Below are 14609 nucleotides of genomic sequence, written 5' to 3' on the forward strand. Positions count from 1 at the left end.
ATTAATAACAATAAGAAATAACCTACACTCAAGAACCTACATATTATATCTTGAATTATCTTATAAAACAAAAATCACATTAACAACACAAAAAAATCTTAGTGGCAATGTAAGAGTCTAAGACAAGCTCAAAGCATTATCTTATAAAACAAAAATCACATTAACAACACAAAAAAATCTTAGTGGCAATGTAAGAGTCTAAGACAAGCTCAAAGCATTATATTAAATAATCATAAGTTTACCGAAATAAATGCAAAGATTATTAATTAATTAAATTTGGTAGGGACAAAAACAAGTAATGATTCGTCTAACGACATCATCATTGTTCAAAGGTTTTGTACCTACTTTTGTTGCCTCACACATCCCACTAACTTATAGCACGTACCAACTCCATACATTCACAAACACACAAACACACACACACACGCACACACAAACAATTGGATTGGATCCACCAAAACTTGGTAATCTGTTCGTGTCTTATTCTCCTTTAATTTGTCTTCTTCCCACCTCCACCATGCGTGACACTTGCCATTAATTTTTCTTTCCGATGATAGATTTTATTTTTTAAACAATGTTATTTACATTAAAGAGAGAATGAATGGTCTTAATTCACAATGAATTAATAATAATATAGTTCAAATTTGTTTTTGACGAGAATCGAACTTAAGATCTTTCACTTACAAATGAAGAAGAATACTATCAATGGAGTTTGAACCCATGCCGTCATAGAAGAGCTCTACACTTTTCCACCTCTATTGTAAAGTGCCATGATAAATTTTGTTAAACTAAATATTAGATTAGCCATCCACAAAAATTGAACTCACGTCAACATTCAAGGCTCTAAACCATTTTACCACTATGGTAAAAGACACTGGTCATGCCATTAATTAAGCGTCTTCTTCTTGTCCAACTCAAACGAGCACACTTAACTCACGCAGCATTCAACCCATCTCTCTCTCTCTCTCTTTCTCTTGTTCTACCCGTGGCCCGTTGTTCTTTGACTTCTTTTTCTCTTTGGCTTTTCCTTTTTGCCCTTTTTCTTTTTACTCTCTTCCCTCTCTCTGTCATTGATTATTGTTACCGGGAGAGGTAAACTGTCGGTGGAGTGCGAGCATCCTATGATTCTATTGATTCATGAAGAAGAAACTCTCTCTTCATTTGTGATATTATAAGTCGTTGTTTTCTTCTCCTTTGACTTCCACAGTAAGGCATGGTGGAAACAGTTCTTGGAGCACCACTGTTTTAGCATTTTGGTCTCTCTCTTAATTGCCCAGGTGAGAACTTTTGGTTTCAGCTAATTATTTACCTTCATTTTCTTCATGCGTGATCTTCCTTGCTCTTACCATGCTAAGAAATTTTAGATTTACTGCAAGAATTCTTGTTTCCTCAAATTTGGTGGTAATCTCACCATGGTTTAATCCTAATTTATTTGTTTTTAATTTTTAAAAATATTTTTGCAGCAGTAAAGTGGTCTATTTGTTTAGATTGCTATAGAGTATATAGCAATTTGGTTATGAAAGCTAAAAATTCTGCCTTATTTTGTTGATCGGAGACGGAGAAATGCCACTGTTACCTTGTGGTTGATCACCCCTTGTTCCTTTTGAGAGCTTTTATGCCTCCATTATTTTACTTTTTTTTTCTTCAGCTGCATGCAGCCTCAGCGGAATGTAAAATTTTGGAGCCTTCACTGGGAGAAAATTACGGTTCTTAAATCTTTGTTTTATGCTTTCCTTTTTGTGGTTATGATCATTAATTGTTTCTAGCAGACGTGGGTTAGGCCAGATGGTCAGGGTTTGTGCCCCTTCTTGCACTCAAGTTGGAATCTTGGTCCCCCTATATCAGAATACTTCAGAATATCGGATAGTTAAAAGAACGGCAATTCAGTATTTCGAGTTTTTCTCCCTGCGTCACCAACAGCGTCTTAGTTAGGCAATCAATTCATTTCACCTTCATTTTTAAGGACACTGTTACTCTAATGCTTTGTTTCTAGCAGACGCAGGTTAGGCAAGTTGGTCAGGAATCGTGCCTCTTCTTGCACTCAAGTTCGAATCCTCCTCCCCATAGATCAGAATACTTTAGCATACCGGATAGTTTAAACAAGGGAAATTCAGAATTTCGAGTTTTTATCCCTGTGTTACCAACAGCTTCTTAGTTAGGCAATCAATTCATTTCACTTTCATTTTTAAGGACATTGTTTGTTACTCTAATGCTTTGTTTCTTTTATAAGTTACTGATAGTTTTCTACATGCTTAATTGGTTCTCCGTTTCTGTTCTTGAATAGTGACCCGAAATCATGGACCACAAGGCTTGGCTTTGGAGGAAAAAATCTTCAGAGAAGACAATTCTTGCAGCTAACAAAGGTGCCACTCCTTTGGGAAGAATTGAAGAAGAGGTAACCAATCACTTTGCGTTTCGGATCAACCAATTTGTTTCCCGAGTATAATACTGTTTTGTTTCCCCCATTTTGTCTGTCTTGTGCACAGCAATTGTCCGCGGATATGCAGCTTATATGTTCATTTGACTTGCGCATCTGCTGTTTTTGTTTTGAGCCTTTTATAGTATACAATCCATCTATGTGCATATGTTGGAGTAGTTTACTGGGGGAGCAAAGATGTTTTAATCTGATTATTGTACTGCCGATGTTTTATCATGTTAGGTACAGACATTTTCATATCCAGCTGAGAAAGGAAGTGAAACAGAGAGATCAAGGAAAAATCTAAATGAGAAGTTAGCTTCAGTTCTCCTAGACCGCACCGTAAAAGAAGATCCCGTTCCAGAACATGCAAAACCGGAAGAAGAAGCTATAGCAGGTGATTGTAAGTTATTCTTCTCTTTCCACAGCTTACAAATCTTTCTTTACAAGCTTCGTTATTTTTTATATCATCGGTAAAACCCCTATTTTTCTCATTGAATGCTCCTTTTGAGTTTTTGCTGATTGTATAAATAACTATTGTTTCAGGTAGTGAGAAGGCAGGAGAGTCGGTTTTAAAGCAAGAATTAGAGGAACCTTTGAGGCAGGGAGTATCCACAAATGAAAGATCAACTCATTCAGATGATGCGTTGAACGAATGCATGCAGCAGCTAAAGTTTGTTCGGGAAGAACAGGAGCAAAGAGTACATGAAGCAGTTATGATGACATCAAGAGAGTCTGAGAAGGCACAGAGAAAGTTAGAAGAGAAGTTGAGAGAGACAAGTGAACAGCTTACACACTTGGTTGCTGAAAATACTAATTTGAACAGAGCCCTTCGAGCAAAAGACAAATTGATCGAAGATTTGAATAGACACAAGTCTCAAACTGATGCAGAATTCAGTGCACTAATGGTTAGACTGGATTCCACAGAAAAGGAAAATGCTTTTCTAAGATATGAATTTCACATGCTTGAGAAGGAACTTGAGATCCGAAGTGAGGAGATGGAATACAACCGTCAGTCAGCTGCAGAATCGCATAAACAACATTTGGAGAGTGTGAGGATAATCGCAAAGTTAGAACAAGAATGTCAGAGACTTCATCTCCTTATGCGAAAGCGGCTGCCAGGTCCTACTGCTTTGGTGAATATGAAGAGTGAGGTTCAAATGCTGGGAAGGGATCAGACCGAGATGAGAAGAAGAAAGCAGAATCCCACAAGGGATATGGTTGTAAAAGATGCCAACATGGGAAGTTCTCCTGAAATTTCAAATAAGAAGATGAGTCTCGTGATTGAGCAATTACGAGATTTGGAAGAAGAAAACAAAACTCTTAGAGAAATTTTAACAAAGAAAAACGCCGAACTCCTTTCTTCAAGGACCACATATTCTCGAACAGCTTCCAGATTGTCACAGGCTGAGACTCAGCTTGGAGAGCTTTCTAAATTCCAGAAATCTATGGAGTTGGTACCATATAATGACATTTCTCGATATTCAAGGTTTGACATTGGCAGCGATGATAGCTCGTCCGAATCTTGGGCTAGTGCTCTAATTTCAGAGTTGGAACATTTTAAAAACGAGAGACTTAAAAGTCCACAGGAATGTTCAGACATTAGCTTAATGGATGATTTTGTTGAGATGGAGAAATTGGCAATAGTTTCTGCTGGTAAAGCTCCCAACAATGGGCATCAACATTGTTTTACCGGTAGGGAGCTTGTACCGGTTGAAGTCAATTCCAACAGTGACAAGAGAAAGCACGGTGCGTCAAAAGATTCAAGGTCAGAGAATTCTTTTGACTGGCTTCAGGTCGTTTTAAAAGCAATGTTGGAGCAAAAGAATGTTTCGAAACGAAGTTTAGATGAGCTATTTGAGGACATCAAAATTGCCTTGGGTTACATAAATCCACCAACCGACAATGGACCTCGTAGAAGTGCAGTCTCAAGGCCTAATGCAGAATCTGATCCTGTAGATTCTTTTGGTGGAGCTTTGAGTATTGACACTTCAGTGGAAGATAGTGGCAGCCAACGTTGTCAAGATGCTTCAAGCATGAGGAATAAAATCAATAAGCAATTTGGTTGGCCTGAAGACCGACGAGATAATGGAGTGAAGGGTGCATCTGCGGAGCAGTTGTTGTGTCTGCCTTTAGTTGCTTCTTCAAATGAAACAAATGTTCCACTTCAATTGAATATGGTGCAGGATAAACTGCAAGAAGAAAACAGCAGATTGAAAGATGAACTAAAGAATATGGAAGCTAACCTGCAGTCAGCAACCGAAAAGAATAAAGCGTTGGTCATACAACTTCAGGAATCACAACAAAGAATTGAAAGCTTAATGACAGAAGTGGAGAGTCTGAAAGAATCAGAGGGGGTGATGGTAGACCAGATCGAAAATCAGAAGTCGATTAATGAAGATCTTGATACTCAACTGACTGTTGCCAAAGCAAAGTTGAAACAAGTCTTCCAGAAGTTTTCTTCTTTAGAAGTTGAATTGGAGGATAAACATAACTGTTGTGAAGATTTAGAAGCAACATGTCTTGAGCTTCAGCTCCAGCTACAAAGGTAAGTTCCGGTCTCCTGATTTTTCTTTCTGCCGAAACTATGTAAAGCTTGTGTTGATTTGATTGATGAGACAACTCTGATTTGTGAAATGTTGAACTCAGTGCTGAGAAGGAGACTCTAACGCATGGCATAAACCAAGACGAAAAACAATCCCCATCCGTAAGTCCACGGGAATGTAGAAATCATCACTATCATTATATGAAAATAAGTAACCGAACACATTTGTAAACTATCTTTTAACTAGGCACAGCAATGTGACATGTTATATTTTGCAGGGATGGGAAATCACAACAGCTTCGGTGAAGCTGGCAGAGTGTCAAGAAACCATCCTAAACCTAGGAAAACAGATCAAGGCACTGACTACACCAAGGGAAGCACAACGTTTTGACAAGGTGTTCTCCACAACCAGCACTGCAGCCAACGCCACCAACAGTAACGTGAACAGGCGCTCTTCCCTGCTTGATCAAATGCTAGCTGAGGACAATCCCAAGTCTCCAAAAGATAATGAGACAACGGATGCAGATCTGCAGAAACCATCCCTTTTTCAGTCTGATAGTCACAATGCCTTGTCCACTCCTATCGCTCTGGTACATATGCCGGAAGGGAATCTAGGTTCAAGGGGTAAAGGTGGTAACAGCGCAGTTGGGAGTCTGGCTATTGTGCCGAGTAAGAAACAAGGAGGTTTTGGTTTGCTAAGGAGGCTACTGCTGCGAAGAAAGAAAGGAAGTACCAAGAAACCCCAATCCTTGGCGAAAGTATGATTGCTCAAGAGCCATCATGCCTACTGAGGCAAATATGTGACTTTACGTATGCTTTTCGGTTGTTTGACAACGCTTAGCGGGTTCCCGAGAGATTTGGTTTTTTTTCTTGTGTAGGGTTAGTGAGAGAGTGAGAGAGAACTATGACATTGTAAGTATAGTTGATGTGTATGTCTTTGTAAGTGTGAAAGCCTGTAAGATTATCACTAATCTACCCCTATTCTTCAGTTATGAATTCAATCTAATCCTAAAGATGCATTATAATTATAATCTGAGTAAACCCATCTGTAATTCCATATTTTGTTTTTGGTCAAACGATGGATTGTGTTAGATTAAATGTTAGATTAGCCACTGACTGGTTCAAACCCACATCGTCATGCATGGCTCAACCTCTTTCCACCAATAGCATTAGCCGACCAATTAATCCGCGTTTTCCAGTGGAAACGTTCACAAATAAACGTTAATATAGAAAAATTTGTCCATGCTAACGGGATGTAAAGCTGTATCCCTTATCCATCACTGTGTTCAACCTCATACAACAATATAACATTCCATTAAACGTAGAGACGTTACGTCGTGCTTGTTAGGTTCTACCGATGGCTGCAGCTGCTTCCTTCATATCAAGCAAGGCCTCTTCAAAGCACCTGGCGAGAAATGCAGGGTCAGGGATGATATCTTTGGTCACCAAAATTTGCAAGTCTGCTCTTTCAACATAGCTCACCAAGTGCATTACAAGCGCCTACATTACCAGCCAGAAAAATCATTCATGTTCTATCACATATATATTCACATTGCATATATTTAAGTTAATCTTTGGGATTACACACACACACACACACATACCTGGGGCAGGCTGGATGCATTAATTCTTAGGTAAGTTACAGGGTTGCCTCCAAGTGCAAGTTCTTCTTGCGGGCCAACTATATTTGAGATAGTAAAGCTAGCATTGCACACAAGCCTGTAAAGAAACCAGGTGGCAATCTGCAGTAGAATGGATATTAATAATATTAAAAAAAAAATTAACACACCCAATTTTGTTTGGTATTCTCGAATATTTAATTAATTGTTTCAAAAGGATAAAAAGTGCAATTTGTTAAGAGAAATTATAAGACCATCTCCTACTCTTGAGTTAAAATCTAAAATTTTTAACTTATAAATAGTTTTTTTGCTCCAACTTTTTTGGATTAAATTTTAAGATTGAGATTATTAAAAAAATGAATTTAGGATAATTTTTTTCTTTAAATTAACTTTAAAAAATAATAATTATATAAACTATCATAATTTAATTTTATGAACATTTTAATATAAAAATATTTAGATTCTGATAAATATTGAAAAATTACTAAACTGACACAATTAAAATCGTGGAACACTATGAAAGAATATGAAACACATGAAATATATATTTTTTAATTATTTTAGCAGGTGTATTTAAATTTGGACCATTAAATTTTTTTTCTTCTTATTGTTGAATTTGATCATATTATATCTTAGCCGTTTGATTCAACAAATCTATAAATATAAAACTAAAAAAAAAAACTCAGGGGAATTCTAGGTTAAATTTGCCCCATAAATGAGTTTTGGGTTAAAACTCATATTTGACCTTAGGGTTGGAGTAGGTTGAGGTAGATTTTGAACCTAAAATTTAAGTTTTACTCCACAGGTTGGAGTAGGTCTCAAAGTGAGACTCGCTATGAACTGTCCGCCACCTCATATTTTTGGCACAATATTTTATATTGTTGGCGCGAGAATTGTGCAAAAAATATAAAATGAGAGAGAATCTTGATTTTGAAAAAGTTTTCTTAACATTTCTCTTTTTGTTATCCTCACCTTTTGTCCAAAGTAGGTCATAACAAAGCATGCAATTTTGTTTGAGAAATGAGCCTCCACAGATTTTTTCTTCCTGTCAAGCATCACCTTATTTCTCTTCAGACACTCAAGAGGATCAGTGCCGCTGCTCTTATGGCAATGAATAGGTAGGTGAAACATGCCGAATTTGTTACCCCAACTTGACCCAGAAGATTTCATCATATCGGATACCTGATCACATGTTCAAGCTTTTTAACTGTATAACTGTACAGCCAAATTCAGCAAATGATTTTTGTTCAAATTCAATCCAATTCCATTTTTGACAACGTTAATTCAAACCTCGTAAGTGAGGGCCATTTTAAAAATAATTATTCAATCAATACAAAAATTCGGAGCAACAATGTAAAACTTTCGGTTGCAAACTGAGCACATTTGCTTTAGATGATTTTTTTTTTGGTTTGGGGAGTATTTGGACATGATAGCTTAAAGGTGTTTTTAAGATTATATTTTGTGCAACTAATCTGAAATCATTTTTTTAATGGGTAAAACTTATGATTAGGCCAATTTCGATTATAAAGATCTTTAAATAGGCTGATCATGTTTTCTTTCTATTGTAATGAGTATTTTTCAAGTGCAAAGTTTTGAGCCAATACTTGGATGCCTTCCAAGTGAAGTGACCCTAAGAACAAAAATGTAACCCTTATTTTGATTGTTATAATGATTTTGTTGCTCGAAAATTTTCTATTGATTGAATAATTTATTTAAAAAGGCTTAATTAGAGTTGTAGAAAATGGAATTGAGATTGGTTTAGTGTGTAAGTTAGAGGTAAACAAATGTGTAAAAAATAAAATGTCTAAATACCCTTGTGTTTAACAGCCCTTTAACATAATGGGTGAAGTGAGACCAAGACAGTTGAAAATGTCTGGTTCAAAAGGCAAAGTGAGAAAACTAGTTTCAAAGGGTAAATTGAGAGTTAAATGGTAGTTTCAGGAGGCATTTCAATTAATAAGCCAAGTTTGTGAACTATTATATTATATCAGTTAGTGAACTATTATATTATATCAGTTGCTACTTGCAAGTTGTGTCCTTTACCAATCGAACCCGGCCAACGGTTTTGACTGAACCGATTTTCGACAACTGTATGGTAACAATTGGCTGGCAGTATGTGGTTTTCTAAAATTGTGTATATATGGCCGACTGGTGGCACAATAACTTTAACACGGATTGCCAACCGACCTAGACCTATGTAATTAATTATAAAAAAATAACATAAATGCTACTCTTATCACTTATTTGTACCATCTATCTGATAGATTTGAGACCTTAGCGTGACTTACTTGTATTTAGAAAGATGGTATAAATAGGTGGTATGTGTAATGTTACTCTAAAAATAAATATAAAATATATAAAGTTCCAAACCTCCATTCCAGGCTGCTGTCTTAAATTTACCATGGCCAGCCCAGTAATTCGAAGTCCCTCCGACAAAACTGACGAGAAGAACAATTGGGTTTAGATTAAGATACGTGATCGAATGCCATTGAACTGATATAATTCAAATGAGACGTTCAAGAAAATTGAGGACCGAAAATATGGGTTGCCTTTAAATTCTGATCCCTTTCGGTGTTGTACAAGAAAATTAAGGACTGCAAAAATGGATTGCCTTTAAATTATTATACCTTTTGGTGTTTGGTGACTTAGGTATATTGATAGCCCAGATGAAACAACCGCAACAAGAACATCATTTATGGTCTGCATGGTGGCATAAAAAAAAGGGTATTTAGATATAGACCCTTGCAACTTTTATTTCCTATATAAAAACCTACCTAATTATAAACATCCAAATAAAACCCAAATTTAAAAGTGATTGCCATGTAGGAAAGTAATTGACCTATTAATACAAAATATTTACAACTTGTACCACAATATTCAAAATAAATTAATAAATATTATTGCTCACCTTAATTACAATGAACAAATAATTTATTGCATATTATTACCCCTAACACACACATATATACACATATATACGTTCAAATGTATATAGTACTACTATAAGCTCAATATATATATAGTTTACCTATATATATATATATATATATAGTACTACTATACCTTAAAAAAAAACATATATATATATATGTATGTATGTATGTATGCATGCACAGTACTACATATATGATCAAACATATTATACTAATTAATCTACCTATATGTAAATTTATGATGAGCAAATAACGTATATTTTGTAGGTATTTTATTTTGTTTGCATCATCATAAATATTGGGCACATTTTATTATTATATGTACAAAATAATGGGTAAAATGGTATTGAATAAAATAACAAATTTTTTTTTATGTAGGTGCATTATTTTGCATACATTGGGTTTGCTTTATTATGTAGGTAAATTATTTTGCTTTTTTTTAAGCAATCAAACATTTTAAAATTCGAATAGTAGGTGCACTGAATCAAATAACATTTTCTCTAGGTAAATTATTTTGCATGAATTTTTACGTATATCAGCCATGTTTTTTTTTTCTGTTATATATGTGTGTGAAATAATTTACCTACATTTATATGTAACATATAATTTGTTGACTTAACTAAGCATGTATTATTACATATATTAGGCATGTTTTGTTGTTATTATATATTAGGCAATAAATTTATTATTTTTTTATTTTCGTAAAACCATTAATTCTTCCTTACAATCTGTATGGAACTAATTGTGTACATCAAACATTCAAATAGGGGTGTTTTGGGCATCGAAAATTTTAAATGTGTAAAGTCAAATATAATTAATGCATTTGTTGATGTGGAATCTAGTTAATGAGTTTTATTTAAGTAAAAAACTTATGACGGATTTTATGTAGAGAAAATTAAATTTTAAGGGTTAAAGTCATATTTTCTGTAATTACATGAGTAAAAACACCGTGACCAATTGTTTGTTTTTGGATATATTTACTTTTTATTTTTCTAAATCATGGCGCTCATAACAATTTTCTCTATAGTGTTAAGTTGCCAACATTTTATATGTGAAAAATCCATAATTTTTTTTATCCATAATCATAATCATTGGGTAACGGATTCCTCATTAGTTAATAGTTATATCCATCTTCATCAATGCAAAAAATTATTCGTTACACGTTATAAATTAATAGATATAGTTTCGATCATTAAATATCCATATATAAAAATTATAACAATACTTTCTGGAAGTATTTATGATAATAAATTAAGGTAAATTGGTCCCATGAAAAAGAAAAGGGATGATGAAGGCAAATATTCTTAATAGCCACTACAAGAGAAAGACGAAACAAATTATCAAATAATTTCAATACTTATGAATATACATATATATATAAATAATAAAATATATTATGTTATATTGTATGTATAATATATATTATTCGGGGTAGATTTGGTGATAGATACGGATCGAGGACCCCTATAATCATATTTGAAATCGTAACCGAATATTATCGACATTTTTTCCACATATCTTCAAATCCGCCCATTCGTTTGATTATTTGTGCACGGTTATTGAGTTTAACGGTTTGAATGTTCATCCCTATGCATGACTGAACCAAGGTAGGTTGGTTATGAAAAAATAATAATTAATGTTTGAATGTGCCTAATGTCTAACTACAGCAATGTATTTTTACATATACAAACCACAAACTTATATTTGTTTTCATTTTTTTCTTGTTTGTTTAATGTAAGCAAACATGGTGGCGCATAGGGCGACTCGCTTCCAGTTTTTCGTCATCGTGGTGTGTCTTTTTAGATGATATTAGTCCACCTTGATTAATGAGTTGTTTGTTTGAAGATTTTGTAAGTAATTGTTTCTAGAGATTTTAAACTTTAATCTTTAAAGAAAATTAAAATTTAATAAAAACTTGTTGTTAAATTACATAATAATTTTAGTTATTTTTCTACGTACTTAATTCAAACTTATATTATACTTTTGTTTAAATATTTAATGGATATCTTATTTAATGTCTCTACTTAAATTTTAATTTTATTATTACACACATTTTAATTCATTAATTTTGTTTTACTCCTATACAATAGAGTCTAGAAGCTAAAATCAATTTATCCAATTTATATACAATATTTTTATCCAATTTGTGTAAAATATATTTTACACTTTCGTCTTATTTAATGATTAAAATTTAATTTTCTATTGTTTTTTTAGCATGAGTGGCCCTTTTTACTTCGGGAGTTTTTTTCAAGTGATTTACCCGGAAAGAAGGTTTTTTCAAGGCCACAGCTTTTACCATACTCTATGTACTCGACTTGTTTCGTTTGCTTATCGAATGAAATCACTTACCGCATTTGGAACAGTTTTCTTGACGAGCTTCATGTCGTGAAGGCCAAACCTAGCCGTGGCCAACTTCCTTGGCCACAGCTCAACTCCACTGCCACCACTTATCTCAGTTTTCCGGTCAGAAAGCCACAAGCACCTCATCAGAAACTCCACCACAAATACCATGTTAAACCACAGCATCTCCACAAACTCTAGAAACCAAACCCACGACCTCTTCCCACCAGTGAAACCTACTAGTCTCTTTGATCTCTTCCCACCAGCAGAAGGCAAAGTTGGTATGTTAATATTCTTTTCTTCACCATTCACCAATTTCACCTCCTTCTCAAACCCACCACCTAAACCCTTTTCTTCGTCATCTTTTTGGTCAACTTCCCTGAAACTCGCCAAGAACAGTGACATGAGCGACATCCCATCTCCCAATGCATGGTGGATTCGGAAGACGCCGCAGTTATGGGCCATGAGAAGGTGAAGTTCCCAGAGGGGTTTGTCGATGTCGGTGCCTAGTATTCCAGCACAGGTGGTGGAAAGGTCGGCCAAGTAGGCATTGACAGCAGTCTCGTGGTCAATGGATGGTGATGTGGTGAGGACAGGATTGTTGATGACGACAATGTGGCGGTCGAGGTCGACGCTGGGGGTGGTCTTATGCCAGTGCTGGGGGCCGTTGGAGTGGCGAAGCAAGAGGCTTGAGAAACGTGGGTGGGAGAGGAGGAGAGAGGTTTTGAGGTGGGACTTGACGGCATCTATGTTTATAGGGTTTGTGAAGCCCATGGCGCAGTGGATTATTTGGTTCATTTCAGGTTGGAGGAAGAACCGACCTAATGGGGTTAGAGGCTCGTTGAATTCGGAGGAGTCAGCTGCCGACGAACCCATGAGAGAGAGAGAGAGAGAGAGAGAGAGAGAGAGAATGGAGGGAGGTTTTGATATGCCCGTGCCCAGCTGCTAACAAAAGACTGAATTATGCACTGACCACTAGCTTTTAGGGCCGATTGACATTATAGAAGCGAAGTGTAGAAATAGAGAAGTTTTTCGGGGGACCGGGTAGACAAGAAGCTGGAGTTCCGCACCTATTGCAAACTTACATCTAGAATATCATATTTTTAAATGGAATAGTGCTAAACTTACCATTTAGTAGTATCGTTATTTGTGTCATCTCTTGAATAGAGGTAGAGCTTGCCAACACATGTGCAAGGTTCTAAAAGATGTTAGGTGCAAATCGGACGATGAACTGGGGCCTAGCGCCTAAACGGAGCTTAAGCAGGAGTCTAGGTGAACTAAACGGATTTGAGTAAATTTATTGTAAACCATATAATTTAATTCAATTTACTATATAATATATAGATAAATATTGAATAACATGTTATTTAGAAAAAACAAATATATATGTAAGGAGAATTTTAAGTACATAATTATGGAAGAGGATCCGTTCCAAACATTAGTGTTCAGAGCTTTCTCATCAAGCAATTTGGGCCGCTGATTGGTGTGCAGGTCAAATCAGGGTCGTCGGTTGTGTGTGGTGGGCCAGTAAAATAAATTAATAGAAACCGTTGGATTTAATTTGTACAGTCCAGATTGTTTAATGAGAAGGCTCTAGACATTAAGGTACCGTTTGGTACGTGGGACGGGACGGAACAGAGTGGGACAAGGCCTTCTGTCCCACATTTGGTGCGCTTAAAACGGGTGGAACGAGCTGTTCCATGGGATGAGTTTTGGGTGAATTTTCGTTCCACCTCACCCCCCTGGAACGACTCGTTCCACATTCGTGGAACACAAAATTATAACCTCTCCGTCTCCTTCTTCTTTCTCCTTGTTTCCATCCGAGGGCATCTTTGCTCCCGCTCCGTTCTGTTCCGTCCCGTCCCGTCCCATCTCGTTCCGTCCCGTCCCGTCTGCATACCAAACGATACCTAAGGTCATGAGCGAATCATCTTCCCACAATTATTAGGTGTGGTCTTAAAAAAAATTCATAAATACAACCTAAAAAAGAATAAAAAATAAAGAATAACAGAGGATTGGTTTTCGTGAAAGGACAAGGATTGTCTGCCCTCCCACTTTCAGTGTCCTTTCGTGCCCTCCTGTTTGTGTGGTTACGGTTAAGTCACGTCAACATTTTATATTACTATTCATTTTTGTCTTATTATATCTATAAAAAAAAAAAATTGTTGACGTGGCTTAACCGTGACCACACAAAACAGGAGAGCATAGAAGACAACAGAAGTAGGTGGGCAGACATCCTTCGAGAAAATGGGTCAGAAGAGAACATCATGATGTGAGGTTTCAAAAATATATAAAATAAGTAAAAGAAAAGATAGTGGTCCCACCATCTGAAAGGGAGATAAAGGAGGACAAACGTGGGTCACACAAACAAAAAATAAGGGAAAGCATCTTCTTCCTCGCGCGAACATTGAACGCTCGCCGCTGCAACAATTTTTTTCCAGATTTTGGCGCTCTGCACATACCCCCGCCTAGTCTCCGTCCAGCCCCGCCTAGCTCCGTCTAGGACAACCTAATCCCATCCAGGTGTTCGCCTAATGTATTTCCCATTTTGTGATCAACTAAGAGCAAATCGGATTGGTATCCGACCGTCCAATGCCTAGGTGCCGTCCAAGCCGATTTTTAGAACAGTGAACATGTGGGTCTCATTTCCCTTAAAATAATAGTATAAATGATGATACAAATTGATGGTAAGAATAACATTTTTGTTTTAAATGACACCATCCTTAAAACTTATTTTTCTAAAAGTAACTAATCAA

At 36.0% G+C, this 14609-nt stretch overlaps 2 protein-coding genes across 10 annotated transcripts; one reads left to right on the forward strand and one right to left on the reverse strand.

Annotated features, from left to right (window-relative positions):
- Positions 1-916: 916 nt before the first annotated feature.
- On the forward strand, positions 917-5992 carry LOC137725347 (filament-like plant protein 7). Of its 8 annotated transcripts, none has more exons than XM_088694730.1 (7): positions 1083-1277; positions 1649-1706; positions 2285-2395; positions 2660-2819; positions 2963-4964; positions 5066-5123; positions 5240-5992. In XM_088694730.1, exons 3-7 carry the CDS (start codon positions 2297-2299, stop codon positions 5723-5725), a joined length of 2805 nt encoding a protein of 934 aa, XP_088550856.1. In that variant the 5' UTR covers positions 1083-1277; positions 1649-1706; positions 2285-2296; the 3' UTR covers positions 5726-5992. The 8 variants fall into 8 exon arrangements, with proteins under 8 accessions (XP_068320102.2, XP_068320103.2, XP_068320104.2 ...); XM_088694731.1 differs by having other exon boundaries at positions 2666-2819; XM_088694734.1 differs by having other exon boundaries at positions 1149-1277; positions 2666-2813.
- Positions 5993-6103: 111 nt separating this feature from the next.
- On the reverse strand, positions 6104-12851 carry LOC137726728 (wax ester synthase/diacylglycerol acyltransferase 11-like). Of its 2 annotated transcripts, XM_068465683.2 has the most exons (6): positions 11863-12851; positions 9208-9280; positions 8951-9018; positions 7553-7762; positions 6566-6703; positions 6104-6461 (listed from the first exon to the last, which is right to left on the reverse strand). In XM_068465683.2, exons 1-6 carry the CDS (start codon positions 12727-12729, stop codon positions 6306-6308), a joined length of 1512 nt encoding a protein of 503 aa, XP_068321784.2. In that variant the 5' UTR covers positions 12730-12851; the 3' UTR covers positions 6104-6305. The 2 variants fall into 2 exon arrangements, with proteins under 2 accessions (XP_068321784.2, XP_088550861.1); XM_088694735.1 differs by lacking the exons at positions 8951-9018; positions 9208-9280.
- Between the last annotated feature and the right edge of the window lie 1758 nt (positions 12852-14609).

Source organism: Pyrus communis, chromosome 5, assembly GCF_041283825.1.
Source record: "Pyrus communis isolate YQ-2024b chromosome 5, ASM4128382v1, whole genome shotgun sequence".
Taxonomy (NCBI): Eukaryota; Viridiplantae; Streptophyta; class Magnoliopsida; order Rosales; family Rosaceae; genus Pyrus; species Pyrus communis.

Excerpts from the sequence above, each read along its gene's own strand:
- LOC137725347 (XM_068464001.2), top strand. The coding sequence starts at position 2,297 with ATGGACCACAAGGCTTGGCTTTGGAGGAAAAAATCTTCAGAGAAGACA. Across the intron at positions 2,820-2,962 it reads AGAAGCTATAGCAGGTGATT|GTAGTGAGAAGGCAGGAGAG; the intron begins GTAAGTTATTCT and ends CTATTGTTTCAG. Across the intron at positions 4,965-5,065 it reads CTTCAGCTCCAGCTACAAAG|TGCTGAGAAGGAGACTCTAA; the intron begins GTAAGTTCCGGT and ends TGTTGAACTCAG.
- LOC137726728 (XM_068465683.2), bottom strand. The coding sequence starts at position 12,729 with ATGGGTTCGTCGGCAGCTGACTCCTCCGAATTCAACGAGCCTCTAACC. Across the intron at positions 7,763-8,950 it reads GACAGCAGCCTGGAATGGAG|GTATCCGATATGATGAAATC; the intron begins GTTTGGAACTTT and ends ACATGTGATCAG. Across the intron at positions 6,462-6,565 it reads ATGCATCCAGCCTGCCCCAG|GCGCTTGTAATGCACTTGGT; the intron begins GTATGTGTGTGT and ends CTGGTAATGTAG.